This window comes from Labrus bergylta, chromosome 5, assembly GCF_963930695.1.
Source record: "Labrus bergylta chromosome 5, fLabBer1.1, whole genome shotgun sequence".
NCBI classification, from domain to species: Eukaryota; Metazoa; Chordata; class Actinopteri; order Labriformes; family Labridae; genus Labrus; species Labrus bergylta.
Genome location: NC_089199.1, coordinates 17,011,290 through 17,029,879, shown reverse-complemented (window position 1 = coordinate 17,029,879; position 18,590 = coordinate 17,011,290). Strand labels below are relative to the sequence as shown.

Sequence of the window (18,590 nt, the reverse complement as noted above, 5' to 3'; positions counted from 1 at the left end):
GTAGCCCCATAATTTACTTCAATCCTTATTAAGTTTCATAGCCGAGTCTGTCAAAAGAAAAGTGTCCAAGGGAAGACAGGAGGTAGAAAAACAATTACTGTTATTCCACAGAGGACAACATTAATATATATAATCAACCATTCCAGACCCAGGGGGAAAGGAAATGATTTGAAGTTGGATCACATGTCAGCGCTGCTACCTTTCATTGAAATGAGGAGGATTCACTGATATGATGATGGTGCACTTTAAGATCCAAACAAGGTTTTCCATGCCTGAAAGGGTTAATCTCTGAGCTTGTTTAATTCCTCTTTAATTTGAACACTAATTCCAAATCCTAATTGCTTTTCCAGCAATCATTGGAGCTGAAAATACAACTGGTGGCAGGCGCACAAACTGCTCGCCATCTTGCTCATGTGATCCAAGATCACTGGTAGGTTCACTCTATTTGCGGCATAAACGTAAAAATCCGAGTCAACATCTGCCTCCTAATTAGAGGGAAGACGAAGGAACGAGAGGAAGATGGATAGAGCTAGAACAGCAATAGAGAGGAAGACAAACACGGAGATGCAGAGATAGGAAGCAGAAGAGGAAATTGCGAAGCAGAAACAGAAAGTGAAGAAGAGAATAGAGGTGAGAGGTATTCCAAAGACCACTAAAAGCAAAAGTACAAGAGGAAGTCAGGGAGTGAGAGGGGGTGTAAGAGGATAATAACTCTCATCAGTGGAGGGGAGATAGAGGGTGAAAGAGAGGCCTTGCTACAGTAGATAGAGAGCGAGAAGGAGAAGTAGAGGTGGAGAGGTAAGAGAAAAGGTTGAAAGCAGGTGAATCTTGGGGGAAATGAAGAAGGGGAGTTCACACAAGAGTCTCTAATGGAGCCTGCTGCTCTCTGAGGACACGAGGACACAGTTGAACCTTTTAAACCGTTAAAAAAAGAAAAACGCTGTGAATAAGTTCAAATACTGACAGCACTGATAATGAGATGCAAAGGCATGATCAAATGAAGCTTTTACCGAGATCACTGTCACTGCATGATAGCCACGCCTGTGAATCTCTACCTGTTAACTCTATTTTTTAAGCACCTAGTGGGCTGACGTCTGTGAGGGTGTGAAGGGCAAACAGCTGAACCTGAGCGAATCTTTAAGAGTTTGCTGAAATGGAAAGGGGTGAGGCCAGAAAGTCATTGATTTCTGAGAGAACTCCTCTTCTTCACCATGGATTGAACCAAGATGACAATAAATGTTTGTCGACTTATACAGAGAAAAGTGTTGTGGGTAAAAGCAGGCTCCAGAAGGCTGTCTGATGAGGGGCCCCTCCAAAATCTCAAGAATGTGCTGTGGACATGAGCATCCACCAAATTGATGCTGGTGTACATGAATAAGTTTATATGAAGTGGCCATTTAAATATCTCCTAATAAAACACCATGACACTTTGAGTAGTTAAGCATGTATGTTCAAGCATGCACAATCATGAGGATTTTAGTATTTACAGTCATCAGCTATTGCGACTATAACTGAAAATATGTCAAAAACAGGAGGGAAAAATAACCCCACACCTACTGTAATGTGAAACAATCTACCTCATGAAAATGTATGAAACCAATACTTCCTGAACTGGAATCTTTAAACTACATAAGTAGTATAAAACAAAACCACTATTCTTTTGTTATCTCCTGACAGATTCTAGGAATGAGGAGCTGATTTGACCACAAGCCAGTGGAAAAGTTGCAGTGTATAAGAAAACAAATTTAACTTTAATAGGGTTTTCACACTTGCAGAAAAAGTCTGAAAAACTCCTGATATTTGCTGGAGGAGCTTGTTTATGTGAACACAAACAGTCACATTTTTCGCTAGGACTTCACCCAGAGTTTCTCCTGCCAGCCTCTTAGTATTTTTTCCACAGCAAGTCCGAGTGAGCTGATGTGAGAAGGCAGCAGGATATTATTTAGAGAATTCTCCTGAGCCAATGGGAGGGGGGAGTGACGTTTACAGTATATGCTGTGACTGCCGCACGGTGCACAGAGTGCATGCATGCAAATGCCTAATTAACAGCTGCATTACGTTTTCTGTTCTCCAGTATGTTGTTCTCCGCTCTTCTGTTGAGATTGTGATTCCCTTGAACAACACGTATATATTATCTATTTCTTCGTCCACTCCTTCCGCGTCATCTTTTTTAACATCACGTCTTACCTCCCGTCTCACAGGGATAGTGCACATGTGAACAGCCAGGTCAGGAGAATATCCTCCTGATATTATCTAGATATTTTTAAGGAGTGCATATGTGAAACGGCTAGATACTTATGTTACTGAGGATAACATGTTAAAGAAAAACGCTTACAAACACAGGAAAAGTCCTATATAAGTACGGCTGTACTAATTACTGATACCTGATGTGATGTCCAGATTGTCCTTAAAACAAACATGGTATTAAAAGGGAGAAGCCCTGTGACTACCACCTGCTCACAAAGTCTACAGGTCAAACACCAACTAAAACATTTCTGTTCTTCTCCAACTCTGCTCCACTCTATCACTCCTTCTCTCCCCTCATGTGCCAATCCCAAATTATCCCCCCAGGCAAAACTGAGGGAGAAAGTCTCTTAAACCTCTCTGAAACTGTTAGCAAACTCTTCAGGAGAGAGAAAGAGTAAAGAGAGAGACTCAGCCCCTTTCCCCCCTTTGGGGGCAAATCGACTATGTGAGAAGGCACTCAGCTGTGGGTTTTGATCTTGCACACTCATTTCCGAAGGCCTTTTTAAAAAAAAAAGAAAAAAAGAAAGACTGACCATAAAAGGGAACGACATGCAGAGTCGTGGAGAAGAGGGGGATTGGGGGTGTGTGTGGGGGGGGGGGATGATGGGCAGATGTTCTGAGTACACTGCAGAGACGGAACACAAGAGCTTTCTGCAGGAGTCACGCCATGTCGACAAATCTTCATCTGAGACCTTTTAAAAGGAAATGGCTGTTCCATGTTACATATTTAAGGTTCTACACAACATCACATCATATTGGTGACTTTTATTCATCATTTCCATTTAAAGTTACTTTTTAAGTACAGTACCTTTGCTAGTTTTCCTGGGATCATCTTCCTATTTTTCTGATTGAATCCTATTTATTCCTTATTAACAACAGCTTGCTGCGATCAGATAGCTCATCCTGTCTTGTACTGTCTTGTTACGTTTGATTACCTGAACAAATTAAATTCTTATTAGTCACAGGTATATTTGGTGCTGAGTGGGAGCCCTGTGGCAGAGAGAGACAAATGAAGCCGTTTCAAACTGATCCCGGCCGATGGTCTGATCGGATCTCTGCCTGCCTGTATTGACATCTGGTGGCGGTGATAAGGCCTGTTCCCTGTTGGTCCCCCTCTTTGAAGGCTGTCACGCAGCGCTACATGTGAAGATCTGTTGTAATGCTTCAGAGAACCTTTGATATCATGGTCTGTAGATACAGAATGTGATACTACTTTAGCTCTACAAAAATATCCCCTCTTTGCTTGGCATTTAGAGAGAAATGGGAGTGAGCATTTTTCTATTCATTTGGATTGTAATATTGTGCATGCTGAAGATGAAGGTTATGCTGTCCTATGTGGAGTTTTTTTTTCATTCTTTCTCATTAGTTTGAAAGGAAACCATGCTTCTTCTGGCTTGTTCATCATCTCTTTGCTGAATCAGTGCAGATAAATGTGCAAACACAAAAAAAAATCAATTAGCAGCTTGAAAACTGAATTAACTGAAACTGACAGGCTGGGGCTCAGTGGTAGATTCAGTCAGCTCTCAACTGGGAGGTCGGAGGTTCAATCCCGAGCTCCTGCAGCCGCAAGACACTTAGCACCAAGTTGCTCCAGGTGCTTCATCTGCGTCATGTGAATGTGTAGTGATTGTATTAGTTAATACTGATGGATAGCAACCTCTGGCATCAGTGTGTGAATGGGTAGGCTTGACCTGCAGTTTAAAGGCGCTTTGGCAGATACAAGCTGGAGTCCATAAAAATATGAATTACATCACAAGTTTTGATTAATTGGGACACTTTCGATGCGGAATCAAATTTTCTAACCTTTTTTCTGAGTTCATAGAATTAGCTATTAACAGTAGCGTCCAACCATGCAGATAATTTATTTTATAAAAGGTTTTTCAAATCTCTGCTGTCTAGATTTCTGTCACAATGCCAAGTGAAGTGAATAAATCCATTTTGTTTAGACAGCATCAAGAGCTAAGTATGCTTTCACAAATGCTTGCTGTGGTGAAAATCTTCAGAAAATAAACTTTTAGGAACTGATACCAACAACCCTCTCAAGTGAAGCATTGCTCATAACCCTCAAATTGTACACAACATATATAAATGTGAGAACCAGGGAGCTTCTTTCTTTGCTTTCTAACGGCTGTGTTCCCAGTGTAAAAATGCAGTGAATGGTAATGATGATGAGGGGATTATCACATGGTAACAAATAAAGAATGTCCTTTGATGTTTCAGCCAGGTTTGCATTTTCAGGCATGGGAGACGCAGGGATTGAGATATTCCAGCAGCATCTCAGGATACTCTGCCCTGAGCAGCACCTGTCAGCAGCGATGTTGTGATTCAACACACCAGCTGCTGCCAGGATGGAAAAGAACGTATCACCTGGAGTGACGCCTCAGGAGTTTCTACGGTCATCACTGGACTCCAAAGAAAGATCCAAGTCACATGCAAACTCTGAGTGTGCAGGAGATCTGTGCAGCACAGTCCAGGAACTAACTTAACCTTGTTGACCCGAGGGCCTCTTTTTATATTAACATCACAATTCAGACTTTTCTTTGAAATGAAAAGTTAGTTGAAATGATTTAGCTATAAGAGTAAGGGGCAAAGCTGTACTGATTCAGAACAGTGAATTAGTGTTAACACGTCATGCGGACAAGGATGGAGACTGAAAGGGAGAAGATGTGAAAACCCAGAGAATCTGAAGAACCCTTCAGTTCTTCGAATCTTAGTACATCCAGTTGCCTTGGTTTTTGTGATTCACTGGAGCTGAGCTTTTGTTGCATAAGGATTGGTGCATAAAAGAAAGTTGATATTAACGTATGTGCATTAACAACTCACAATTGCCCTTGAATGCTGTTAGCTATACCTGCATAGCTGCGGGGTATAAAATAACAACTTCAGAAAGTGTTTAGCACTTAACCTGAGGTCTAAACTGTGTCCATGAGTCAGATAAAAGATTAAACTTGTGGAGGTTGTATTAGCAGTTTAAATGAGCCAGACAAAAAAAGTCTCCTTGAACTTACACTTTAGATGAATGGCGGTCTTTCTTGTTTTCTTTGAAAAAGCAGGCTATAATCCAACCAGCTTTGCAGCCTATTCTCCTAATTAAAGTTCATTATTCAGAGACCAGTGAGGGTGCAAAGGAACATAGAAGCACTCCACACACAGAATATGCTTTTTGATAGCAAACTCTCAACACTTAACACAAACAAATGTTACCTGGCAGTAAATGCTTCCTGAAGGGCACGACAATTATCCTGCACATACTGAAGGCTAATATAGTTCTTGTTAATTGGTATCACAGACTGCATTCTGTTCAAAATGAAAGCTAATTCAAAGAGTTGTCGTCGCTCGCGCTCACTTTAAACGAAGCAGACTATCAGTGTGAAAAAAAAAAAATGAAGAAAGCTGCTTTTGGAATGTCTGGTTGCCCTCACTAATTAGGAGCTGTGTATACAGACCCATGCTCCACTGAGGAGTAACCACACACACACACACACACACACACACACACACACACACACACACACACACACACACACACACACACACACACACACACACACACACACACACAGTCAATCCCATACTTGCTCATACGTATACACACGCACGCACGCACACACACACACACACACACACACACACATAATGCTTTTCTATATTGTTTACAAATCCCCCTGAGATTAAACTTTGCAGCAGAACAATATCTGAACGCTGTGAAGACAAACACGGGTCCTCGGGGTCTGATTGTTAGAACAAGAGTTCTTCCAGTCGAGACATGAGAGCTACTTGCCCATTCTCCTCTCGTCTCCAGCTTTCCACTGACCACAGCTCTGTCTCCTGATTCTGAGGGAAGGTCTATGTCTCTCCATGCTCTGCAGAATCTGATAATGATGCATCCAGCCAAGACTCTCTGACACAAATATTACATGAGCTTGCCCTTGTCTGAACTGGCTGAAAACTTCAAAAGTCATTGTGGGTTCACACCTTAAGATGTTGCTTGGCCACCCAAGTGCAGTTTTATTCGAGGATTCCGTGAGCAAGATTAAATCATGAAGGACTGCTGAAGGCCTGCCTAAAATCCGAAACGAAAAAAAGAGTGTGTGATCGGTCAAAGTAAGTGAAGTAGAATGACCCATAAAAACTCAAATCAATTAAAATGTAAAGACATAGAAATGATCTTTAGGCAATAAGAGGCTCTGTAAACGTATTCTACTTGCAGTTGTTAGTGGTTTAAACTAATCCAATAAAACCTTTGAGCTATTCATGATTCAGTCTAAAGCACAGCTTCAAAAGGATTATTGCACTAATAATCTTCTGCTGAGCAAAGCACAGAGGCTACAAATGCTGGTGAAAGTGACGATTGAACATGCATTGATTTCTACGGGTACAATTGTAAATGATTACAGCCTTGTAGCAAAGGTGTTTTATGGCTTTCATGATGACTTAGTCAATCAGAACTGAACAAAATGTGCAGTTTGAGATGATATTGTTCGTGCCTTCCTAAAAAAGGCAGCCAGCACTTCTTGTTCACTTATTCTACAGTAACAGTAAAAGCTCTGCTCCCATGAAAGGATATGAGACCCTGAAGCCCCTAAGTACTAAAGTGAGACAATATGACCTCCCACATGGGAGACGATGTAAAAATGTTTCAGAAAGAAAAAAAGGAAGAAAATCTTTGTTTTTGCTTTGGACTTTTTCTGTAGTTCCTAATTTTTGTGTTGTTGGTTATCTTGTATTGTCTTCCGGTGAAAACAATCTGACACGGCAACATCACACCGATTTAACTTCTGACAGACAAACTATGATGTGAGCAAGTTCCTCATTTAAGGGGCCAGTCGCCAAAGATAGGCCCCCCGGAATAAAGGCATAGTCAACATTTATTTGATTCTATTATACCCAGACTCAACCCTGCTTACATTAAGAAATACACTGCTTTTATTTTCTTCTCTTTTACCTTGACAAAATATCAATAAAAGAACCTATATAATACATAATTTGTATACTTTGTTTTCTTCCTAGATAAATTAGCCTGATGAAATGAGTCAGCCAAAAATAGCTTTGCTAAAGAAGAGAGCATGATGACATTACTGTGTGTCCCTTAATGTGTATTATTAGCTTTTTGATGCTAGGCAGATAAATAAACCTGCACATATACAACAATTACCACGCATATGATTCTCCGTCATCTTACCTGGTTTGGAGCCTTCGGCCACAGAGCCGTTGTACACCTGGTTCTGAAACTCTGGTCTGTTGTCGTTCATGTCGATCACGTAGATGTACAGATCGATCGGATTCTCCACCTGGTTACCGTTCATATCCACTGCATGGGCTCTTAGCTGTGGACAAACATAAATGCACAGAAAAAAAGACAGGAACATTAGCATTCAACACTAAAAATGAGCTTGAATCTGTATTCCAAAGAAAGCTCCACTGACAGCAGGCCGCTAGCTTGATTGATAAGAAGCTCTGCAGACTGTCTGGACGGGATATCAGCACATAGCACAACTTTGACTTGGTTAATTGGCGACTTCATTCAACTGACAGATATTCTATTTCTTGCCTACCAACGGGGCATGAGTATCCTGTTGGTATCTTGGCACGGACCACAATAACACAGAATGGGGCAGAGTAGTGAAATGTTCTAGTAACACAAACAACACCTATTGGATGTAAGCACAGCCAGAGGCCTGAAACCTATCAGAGAGGTGTTTCTTCTCAAGCTGTGGCAGTTTATTTCTTTGTTTAGGAGAAGACAAAGCCTGCCATTTGGATGGGCGTATCTGACTGATGAGCTGTTCCTTCCCAATTCATGGTGTGAGAATTGAGACAGCAAATAGAAATGGGAATGAAGGTGAGGGGAAAGCGGTGCAGGGAAAAGGCACATGGGATGGGAAGGAGAGCAGGAGAGTGACTGAGCCTTGTGCAAGTAAATGAGAGATGAAAACACAAAGAGGCAGTGTGGGGGTGTGGGGGCTTGAACAGGGAGGGCTGACAAAAGCAATCATCATCTACAGTGGGATGTCTTAATCTCCACCACTGCTGCCACACACCCTCCCCTCCCCACCAATCCTTGCTAATGATATCTAACATAACGCAAAGCTTTGTAATAGCCCTGCAACCAAAGCGTCTCTGTTCACTGCGACTTACATTAGCCTCATTCAATTGGCTAGAAATTCATATCCTCTGCAGAAATGTTATTCTATCACGGCTTTGGCTTGGTGAGAGAAGAGGGTGCCTCATTCTGGCTAGGAGTGACACACAGGCAGCAAACAATTTTGTCTGCAGCTACAGAGAGGAGGATCTGCCTGCCAGCCTATTCACAGGGAGTCGTGATGTATTGTTGGGTGACATGAGAGATTGAATAGCAGTACCTGCCTTTCACCAAAACACAACTAATCATGTCGGCTTTTTGTTCCTTGCAGTCAAGGATGTATGAAAACATACCCAGACATGCATCCAAATAGTGCTCCAGACACATGTTTACGCATATTAACACGGACGCTGACACGACACACACAGCCAATCAGAAGAGGCCTCTTTAGCCACTTAATGATCCCCAAGATGCTAGTTTTCCATTGGCTGAAGTACAGCAAACAAACATGGAGAGCAGACCCAACAAACAAACAAGCCCAATCTGTTTTCTCAGCTGTGAACACTGCACGCTGAGGGATGTGTGACTGTGATTTGTGTGACTGCTTCACCGCATGAATGATAATGGCTCTGCGTGTTCTTTTTGTGTGTGTGATAAACTGTGTGTTTTTGTTCATGTGCATGTTTGACCTTTCTGCCTTTTGGTTGGAGTGTTATTCCTGCACATTTTCTTATAATTCAGTAAAGTAAATATTTCTATACTCGTGTGTGTGTGTGTGTGTGTGTGTGCGTGTGTGTGTGTGTGTGCGCGCGAGTGTGTGTGTGTGTGTGTGTGTGTGTGTGTGTGTGTGTGTGTGTGTGTGTGTGTGTGTGTGTGTGTGTGTGTGTGTATCTCTGTGTGCATGGATGAATTGGAGATGTGATTTGAGGGCCTGGAGGAGTGTGTTCTCCAAGCAGACAGCAAACCAGTGTCTGTGAGGCCGCATCAGTATTCTGCATGGTATGCTTTAGTATGACTGAACCAAAATCAGGAGCAATTCAGCTTGTTTTTGCTTTCTCTTCCTTATTATTGTAGCTATAGATGTATAAGCCAACAACCATTTCATGTATAACCTTGGTCGAAGAAAATGTTTTCTGAAGGGACTGCTTGAAGTCAATTGCGATTCAGTCCATGTTTTTTGGGGGGGAAAAACAAACATTTTTCTTTTAAAATGTGTCATAAAACTTCAAATAATAGCCCGAGTTTTTATTTAATTCAGTCTATGCAGTTAAACTGCATGCGTCAATACCAGACAGTCCTTTCATTATTTTCAAATCAAACTTGTGCTCTGCAAAGATAGGAAATACTTTCGCCTTTTAAACTTACACCAGAAATAATATTTAATTGTGTATTCAATTAGGATAGTGTTAAAATTAGAAATTAGAAATCACTCATTTGATCTTACTTTGTAAGACAGCATCTATGCCAACCTGCTGTACTGCTTTTTCTACTCTCAACAATAAATGCAAAGGGGCCTCTAATTGAGAGGCCCCTTTGCATTTATGAACAATCACTGTTGTGATCCTTAAGATTTTCATGTAGTGCCACCATAACCAAAATTCTCAACATAATCAGATTGATTGGCATCACTGGCATTCCTTACCTAGGTTGGTAAGAAACACAAGACACAGCTTGTCTTAAAAGCAGGCCATTATAATTTTCTATACTTTAAAATTTAGCAAGTCATGGGGGGTTTCTTTTAAAAAGAAAAAGTCATAAATCACAAATTTTCCATATGTGGCTTTGCAGACCAACCAGCATGCGACGTCCTCTGTCCTTAAAACCTCAACTCAAATAATGAAAAACTCTAACTCTGAAGAGGAAAACAACAAGCAGACCTCACTCAATACAGTAGACGGTGTGTACACAGAATAGACTCATTAAATTGATAACTTCTTCTCTGCAGAGCATATGGCTGTGAGAAGAACCTTCTCCTGACACCCTGACGCAGGGTAAATGATGTAATTACTTCATAGCTTTAGCCCTTCGGAACAAAATGATGACCTTTGACACCAAAAACCCAACAAGTTTATTCACGAGTCCAAGTAAAGATTTTAAAGTTGAAAAAAATGCCTAAAGTGCTTCCTGAAAAATAAGAATGAAAAGGACAGACAGCTCCAAACATGCTCACTAGTTGCATAGCTCAACATGACCAATCAGGCTTATGCAAATTTAGACTGAGTTTTAACATGATGTGTAACTGAGAATGATCAAGAGAGACATTGAGCAACTTAAGGTTACAAGTCATTGTCCTCTTGTTATTAACCAACACTGTAAGCAATATGAGCAGATCATGATAGATGTATTCATGCAAAACATATGCACACACTCACTTACCACTATAGTACATGTATTCATCCGAAGACAAAACATCTTTTTATATTTCTTCAATTCTCCTCCTGCCCTGTGGACTCAAAGGAGATCTGTCTAACAAAACTGAAGCTCAGGCTAACACCCACTCTCATAACCTCACAGATCACTTCCCCTGGTGCTTTTCTGTCAAAAACAGCAGCCTCGTCTCTCTTTTCACTTGAACCAAAAACTAACTAGCGAAGTTTGGCCTGCGAGAGTGCAGCAACGCTTGGAACGTCAAGTTGAAAGAAAGTAAGCAATGGAGTGAATGTCCCCTGAGTAAAAACCATGGATACATTCTCCTACATCAAATCACTCATCACATCACACACTGCATGGGTCCATGGGGGTATCAATTAGTGATGCACAAAAACTGATACTGATATTGGATATTATCCCGATATAGACTCAAATTATTGTATCAGGTATTGTTTCAGTTTGAGTGCAATACTGGGCTGCTCAATTTAGATGACATTTTTCAAAATTAGATTTGGGAACCACACCTCAAAAAACATCCGTATGTCAGAGCATAAAGAGACTGCTCCTCCCACGCTGAGTCTCAGTCCCACCGGTTCCATCAACTCTCTCTACATTCGCCAATCCTATTCCACCAACTCCCATCTGCTACAACTCTGTTTCCTCCATTCGACACCCCACCCTCATCCATTCATCCCTCATTTGTCATTTCAGTCCATGCCAGTCATTTAATGTAAAAACAGATTCTAAATCCATACCTCCACTGAAGTGGTCTTTGTTCATGAATGTATTGCTTGTCCATTTGGCAGGGGTTAAAGGAACAAACCCACCTGCATGAAGGGTGCTAAAGTCCAAACTGTTCTTAAAATCCAATATCCGCAAAAATGTTACATGTAACATTTTGCTTTACAAGAGTAAGAAAAGTGTTGTGTAAGTCAAGCGCAAAGCTGCCACACTTATAACATCATTTACAAAGTCTATTCAACACACCGAAGGCATTGAGCTTTTAATTAAACCTGGTCTCATCAGTACTCTGTATCGGCTTATATCCAAAGCCCAGGTATATTAGTAATTGTATGGGAAGAGAAGCAGTAGAGTGCATAGAGGCTTCATTTGACCTAACATGCTGTTTTCACTACAGGCAGAGTCACATAAGAACTGTTTATTGGGCGGCTGTCCTTCCCCACCAATAACCTGCCTGTTTTATTGATCCCAATTTGCTGGTTGAGTGTATAAGGGCACGTATGGCGAGACAAGAAACACACACACACACACACACACACACACACACACACACACACACACACACACACACACACACACACACACACACACACACACACACACACACACACACAGTGATGTCCTGTGCCTGAACAAAGCAGGAAAAGTAACAAGAGGCTTGTTTCAAGGCTAATGCATCACACACAAAACAATGAGTCAAACCAACCAAGAAGACAATCAGCCAGAGCTATGTGCTTGTTCATAGTCTTTCCACAAAGTGTTTTGGTGTTTATATTGTCTATATACCGCTGAGAGACTGCAGTGATCCCTTCTCCTTCATTTTGTACTACCTCTTAGACAGCAGCATGCTTTTGAATTAGCCAAATCAGCTGTGTAGCCATCCGTCATACTGACAGGCACGTGGGCGCTGTGAGTCTGACACCAGTGCTCACCTTGAGTTGAGCTGTTAGCCTTTGCTGATATAAATTGAAACCTGTAATGTGCATATGTGAACCAATGGCCTCCCGTTAACACGAGTCTCATGTGGTCTGAATATTAAATTCACACATTTACGAAGCTGTTTAAACCGAGGTTCCAGAGGGGCCAGTCATGAACTCATACCTACTACCTCCTGTGTGTGTGTTAGTGTGTTAGTGTGTGTGTGTGTGTGTGTGTGTGTGTGTGTGTGTATGTGTGTGTGTGTGTGTGTGTGTGTTTGTGTGAGGTAGGGTTGTAGCAAATCTTATGGGCCATATGCAGGCTAACTGTACATCTGTCAGCTTGCACCTTTGAACAGCACAGCTGCAAAGTGTTTGAGGTGAGTTTAAAACAATGTTTGGGGGCGATGAAGTAAGACAGCAGTAGCACTCAAAGGAAATGTGGGAAACACATGCTGAAAGAGATGGGACAGAGAGACTCTGTTTATGGTATAAACACACATCAAATATGAATCAGCATTCAGCACTTGTACCGACATGTACGCACAGACTTGAAGCTGCACCTGCTCATTAACTCTGATAGAGAGAACAACAGTTTTCCTGCTCTCTTCCTCAGCGTGTACTCTCTTTCACCCTGTTCTATCCATCCTACACTGCTCTGTGCAGCGAGACTTCAATCTAAATGACGGCATAAGTGGCTGTGTTTTGCCAAGCCGTTCATTATTTCATTTTAAGTTTCTGCATCAATCAGAGACTGGAGAGGCTGCTGTTAAAGTCCTCCACAGCATCTTATAAAAAATAATAAGAAAAATAAAACAAAATAAATGAGGTCCAACTTGTAGTGCGGCAGGCGACCTCAGTGGTTGAATGAAACATGGATGGAAAATTAAAAAAGACATGGTACTTTTTCCTGTACTGGCTGTGAGAGATAATGAAATGGAGCTAATGGAGAGAGAGAAACAGATAAGACGGACTCAGTTCCTGCTTACATGGAAAGAGGCCCTCTCCTCTCGGTCCAAGGGTTGGGTGACGAACATGTTGCCGCTGATGGGGTCGATGTTGTAGATCCCACTGGGGGGCTGATCAGCGCCTGCTCCTGTGATGCTGTAGCGGATCCCGACATCCTTGTCCTGATCTGAGCGGATCTGAGGAAAAAAAGAACAAAAGAAAAAAACAAGTTCAACAAAGAGGAAAAACTGATTTTCGTTTTATGGCTTTTCAGGGTTTTTTTTTTACCTGTGCTTACAAATCACAAAATGTTCAGAACACGGTGACATTCAAGGAAATTGTGAAATACAAGCAGAAGTTTGAGAGAACATGGGCCGATATTTCTTAGATACACTGATTATAACATTTCCACTGAAAGCTTTCTTTTGAGAACATAGAGCCTGAAGCCGAAAAAGACAGCTGAAAAATTAGCAGAATTTGGAATGGATTGGATGTTTCTAGATTTTCTCTGACCTGATGACTTTATGCTGGCTGTCCAATGAACCTTGAACTCGTACAAGTGTTAAAGAGCCTCAGTGCCAGCCATGAATGTAATTGTGACGGCTGGCTAAATGACATGGAAATGATTTAAGCCATTATTGTCATCTAAATCTGACTGGACCCTGATTCCTCAATGTACCTGTTCCACTCTTTATACCTCTGTTTGTCTTTCAGACACAATTCAAACTATGACATTTAAAGAAAGAGATATTTTACCTTGAACAAGTTTCAGTGAGAGCGGCTCCTCTGCCACAGCAATAAAAAAATATCAATACTCTTGCTCTGCACCTTCCTGACTTAAAGAAGACAAAGGGAGATGAGATTGTAGCATGTCTCCCCGTTCTATCGATTTTCAATGGGCTCTTTGGGTACTACTGTCTCACCAGATAGTGCAGCAACATTAATATGATGTAACTCAAATGGATGGTCTGGAAGTGATACCAATAATAAGTAGGTGTACTAGTCAGGCTGTCACATCAGAGCCTTCCTCTCTTGATATCTAAGTACTAACCGCACGATATTTAAAGATACTTTGTGACATTTTGTAAACATTTATCAATTGATTTGCAGAGGTATGGAGTGTTCATATAGGCATACATGCTCACTGACAGGCCTGCCAACAGAAATGTCTGAGCCCCTGAAAGGCCAAGTAAGTGGGCCCTCAACAGATGACATTATATAATATCATCAAATACGTGTTGGCTCAGTAGCGTTAGCGTTGGCGTTGGCCCCCTGGCTAACATTCACCGCCTCTGCCTCGCTTGGATCAGCTTTTGGAGCTAATTGAGAAACGTTTGCTAACAGGTTACTTTTGGGGGTCACATGCTGTCTTTCTTTCTAGCATCCCGACTGTGAGCAGGTCCCGGTGTAGCTATACCCAGCCCGACATTACAGTTAAGTTCAATGGGCTCACTCACAACCTTAATGTCACTAAAAAAGAATTTCATACCCAATGGGGAGTATTTAGGTTAAAAGAAAAAAAACAATATTATTGCTTAAATATCATATTTTACCTATAACCCTAATCAATGCAGAAATCTAAAGATGATGATGGTGTCATCTGCAAAAAAAGTAAAGCGCTTGAGATGTAAACTCCTACTTAATGTGCTATCAAAGAGGGTTTTATAAGAAAAAAAACTGAACTTGATTCATATCTTTTATACAAACTCAGCTCACAACCACAATGGTGCATATTTACCTTTTGGGGCATTAAAGGCTGTTAGTCCTTGTCTAAAAATAACTATAATATAACCCTTTCATGTACTCATCTGATCCCAGTGTTCTTCTTCAAATTGACAGGAATCATTAAAAAAATTACAATGGCCAATGACTACTTAAACCCTGTACTATAAAGAGATTCCATGTATTTATGATCCACCTTCAAGTGGCAAATATCTCCATCTTTCCTCTAACCTCGCCCTCTGTTTCTGAACTAACGCTGTTTTGACTCCTTTTCCATTGGGACTGAACCATCACTATGGTTACAAGTCTGAGAGAATAATCACAGAGTCAAATGGAGTAAAAGGAAGGCTTGGCTCTTTTTTCCTCTCTATCTTTCTCTTTCCCTCCTCTGCAATTTTCCTGGTCTGTGGGGCTGCAGATCATGCATGAAAATGAAATTACTTCATCCGTTCAGCAGTGACGGCGGCTTCTGCATAAAACATCTCTCTGTTTGAACATGATACCCTCTCTCTTAATTTCCAACGTGATCCTCCCACACAAACGCTGTAGCACTCAGCAGCGAGCTTTCACAGCGGCAATTTTCATTTCCTGAGCTGCTTCACACATGATCCATATGTGAACCCTGCAGGTGTAATGTACAGCATTGTACGCTCTTATCAATCAGTAATGTAATCACTGTAGCATGACAATGATACTGTAAGATAAATTACATGTATTATTCAGGACACTCACCACATGCCAATCAAAGCAGGACAAAATCAAGGCATAAATAAAAATATAATATAATCAGTCACCCTCGTCATCATCATCAGTGTTATCCATTTGAATAACACATGGATAATGTGGAGCAGAACAGACGGATTATGCATTTCACTAATGAGAACATGCCTGAGAATCCCTCTGTCTAATCATTGAAGCAGACAAACACTTAACCGCTTCACCGTCCAAAAGTGAACTGAGGCATATCATAAAACATCTTATCCAGCTGCAGGAACATGTAAGACAAAAAAAAACAACTGTTGCCATATATGTGTGTGTAGGGAAGTGTTGGACAGGTATGAGATTTTCTGTGTGCACACCAAAGAGTGGATCAAGAGGACCAGCTCAGTTCAATAATTCACCGGCCATGGCTCCGCGCCTCTGCATGTGGGTGTGTGCACTGCTGTGTGTCTGAGTGTGTGTGTGTGTGTGTGTGTGTGTGTGTGTGTTTGTGTGCAATCTGTCTCCTCACTGGAACTTCAAAGCTCACCGTGTGTAGTTGGCACTTATATACTTGTAATAGCCCCATGAGGAAACAAAGGGGCCCTTACACGTCAGGTGGCCTGTGTGTCCCTGCCTGCTAAATATTCCACGTTGAGGCCACCTGAGACGAGATGTCACTTTTGTCGGTGTCTCTTAATGAAGAGTCTTTATATCAATAAATTGAATAAATGAAGAAGCAAGGATTCTCGGAGTCCTGGGAATCCCATGAGTGACAACTGCTCAATTGAGCCATTTGAATTGAATGCTAATGATGAAAGCTGGGGTTTCTCTCTCTCTCCCTCCCTCTCTATCCATCCTCTGCTATCTTTCATTCTCTCTCTTACTTCAGTACCTTCTGGCAGACAGAATGGCAACTAATCACACTAGAAATGGCAGAGCAAGGCAGATGCATGGGACTTAACTGGCTGTCTGTGTCTGTCAGATCAGACCAGACATCAGATAAGTGACCTATTTGTAGCTCTTTGAGAGTGATTTCCTTGATTACTGACAACTGCTGGGGTCCTGTGGGACAAGCTATCAGCGTGAGAAGAAAGATGGAGAGAGAGCGAGGCAGAGAGAGACACAGGGAGAGAAACCAATGGGGAGTTGTGGGGAAATTAGATAAAGAATTAGTGTTCTGTTTAACTCCTCGGGGTGACGCAAGGCACACAAACAGACAGAGAGGACGGAAGGGAAAGGAATTAATTTACATTTATTGAGCGTAGAGGCTGGCTGTCTAATTAGCGCATTATGAAGCTTCAGTTTGTCCAAATCTACTTTAATTGATCCGACCCTGTTTGATCACCTTATCTGCATAAATAGTTTGATTCCTACATAAACGGACACTAAGCGGTGTTGATTTGATATTTCTCGGCTAACATCCATTTATTTTTATTTCTGAATAATGTCTGTTAGTGCTGCAAAATAGATAGCATGTGTGGAGCTACAGTTCTCTGGACTTTGCTTCCAGGAACCAACAATCATTCAACCAGGAAGTCATTAAAGGACAGTGTGCTGCAGGCACCTATGGGATCATTAAGGGTTACTGTGTGCTATGGGCTAATGTCACACAATAATGGGAATCTGTGGTTTACACTCTTTGATAGCCTCTTTTATGTCTCATCCACGCTTAATGGTTCAGGCCAGCATTGTAGTCATTTTGCTTCACACATACACACACACACCGTTCTCTCTTTATTGTAAGGCTCTTTATGGGCCCGGCCACCTCACTTTGGCTTTAGGGCACATCAAACACCCCCCACAGTTTACGCAGCCTCAAGAGCCACACCAGGATGCCAAAGCATCACTCAACACCAACACAGAAAGAGCGACCTATAAATGTACAAACACTCACCTCTTCTATGTTCAAGAGGGTGAAGCTGCATGCTGCTGCAACTGATGACCACTTTATCAACTAATCAACTACCCGATAGGGTGAAGAAGTCTTCAGCTGTGGGTCAAAGTTGAATATGTGTTTTGAATAATTTGTTTTCCAAAAATCTGGATAATCTTGAAGTTTCATGACAAGTTTAATCAATACCGGTAGATTGTGATGCAACTGCTGACTAGTTTTATAATGTGGCCAAATATTTCATGTTGTACATGTACTTAAAAAAGGCATATTGTATCAGTTACAAAACAAAAGTGAATGACTTCAATGAGATATCCTACCTGAGACTGGGTCTTTGTTCCCATTCTCACTGTGGGTCAAGCATACTGTTCTCTAACTACTTCACCGTCGAAACTCAGACTCAGAAAAACAGTATAGACAAGCAGCATGGCCTTTCTGAAAATCGTTTCACGTTTATTATTTCTCAGAAATTAGCAGAAATATCACAGGGAGCATAAAAAAGGGCGAGCAGTGAGAGCCTCCCATCTGAATATGCTGCTTACGTCATAATTGTTCATTGAGTTTTCTCCCACTGTGTTTGCTAGTAGTCCAACATCCTAAAGACACACTTAATTGATAAATACACACACATTTAAGCAGACCAGCATATGTAGATAATAAGGTCCCACATCGACCTTTACGTAGTTTATGAATCATGTCAAATTCTCATTTGTAATGTTTTATAGTGAAACTTATTCAGGATTCTGGCGCTGATAACTAGAAGTGGGAAAAAATTGATTTCTGTAAAAATCGAGATTCTTCTCTTCTAAGATTTAAAATCGATTCATAACAAAATTGATGCTCTTTAACTCAGTAGAATGCCAAATAGAGCAACAAGAAATTCAGCAAGCCACACAGATGACTGGAGTAGATCCAGAAGCATGCACTTATTCAAAAATAGACTTTGAATCCATGGATCAATGAATCGAGA

General features: G+C 41.3%; 1 protein-coding gene across 2 annotated transcripts in view; it reads right to left on the bottom strand.

Moving 5' to 3' along the window:
- cdh4 (cadherin 4, type 1, R-cadherin (retinal)) overlaps window positions 1–18,590 on the bottom strand; it is a 198,150-nt gene that overhangs the window by 32,834 nt on the left and 146,726 nt on the right. For both annotated transcript variants that reach the window (XM_029277329.2, XM_029277330.2), the window contains exons 6-7: window positions 13,347–13,502; window positions 7,430–7,574 (exon numbers count right to left, since the gene is read on the bottom strand). In XM_029277329.2, the coding sequence (XP_029133162.1) occupies window positions 7,430–7,574; window positions 13,347–13,502 (301 nt within the window). The remainder of the gene's footprint in view (window positions 1–7,429; window positions 7,575–13,346; window positions 13,503–18,590) is intronic.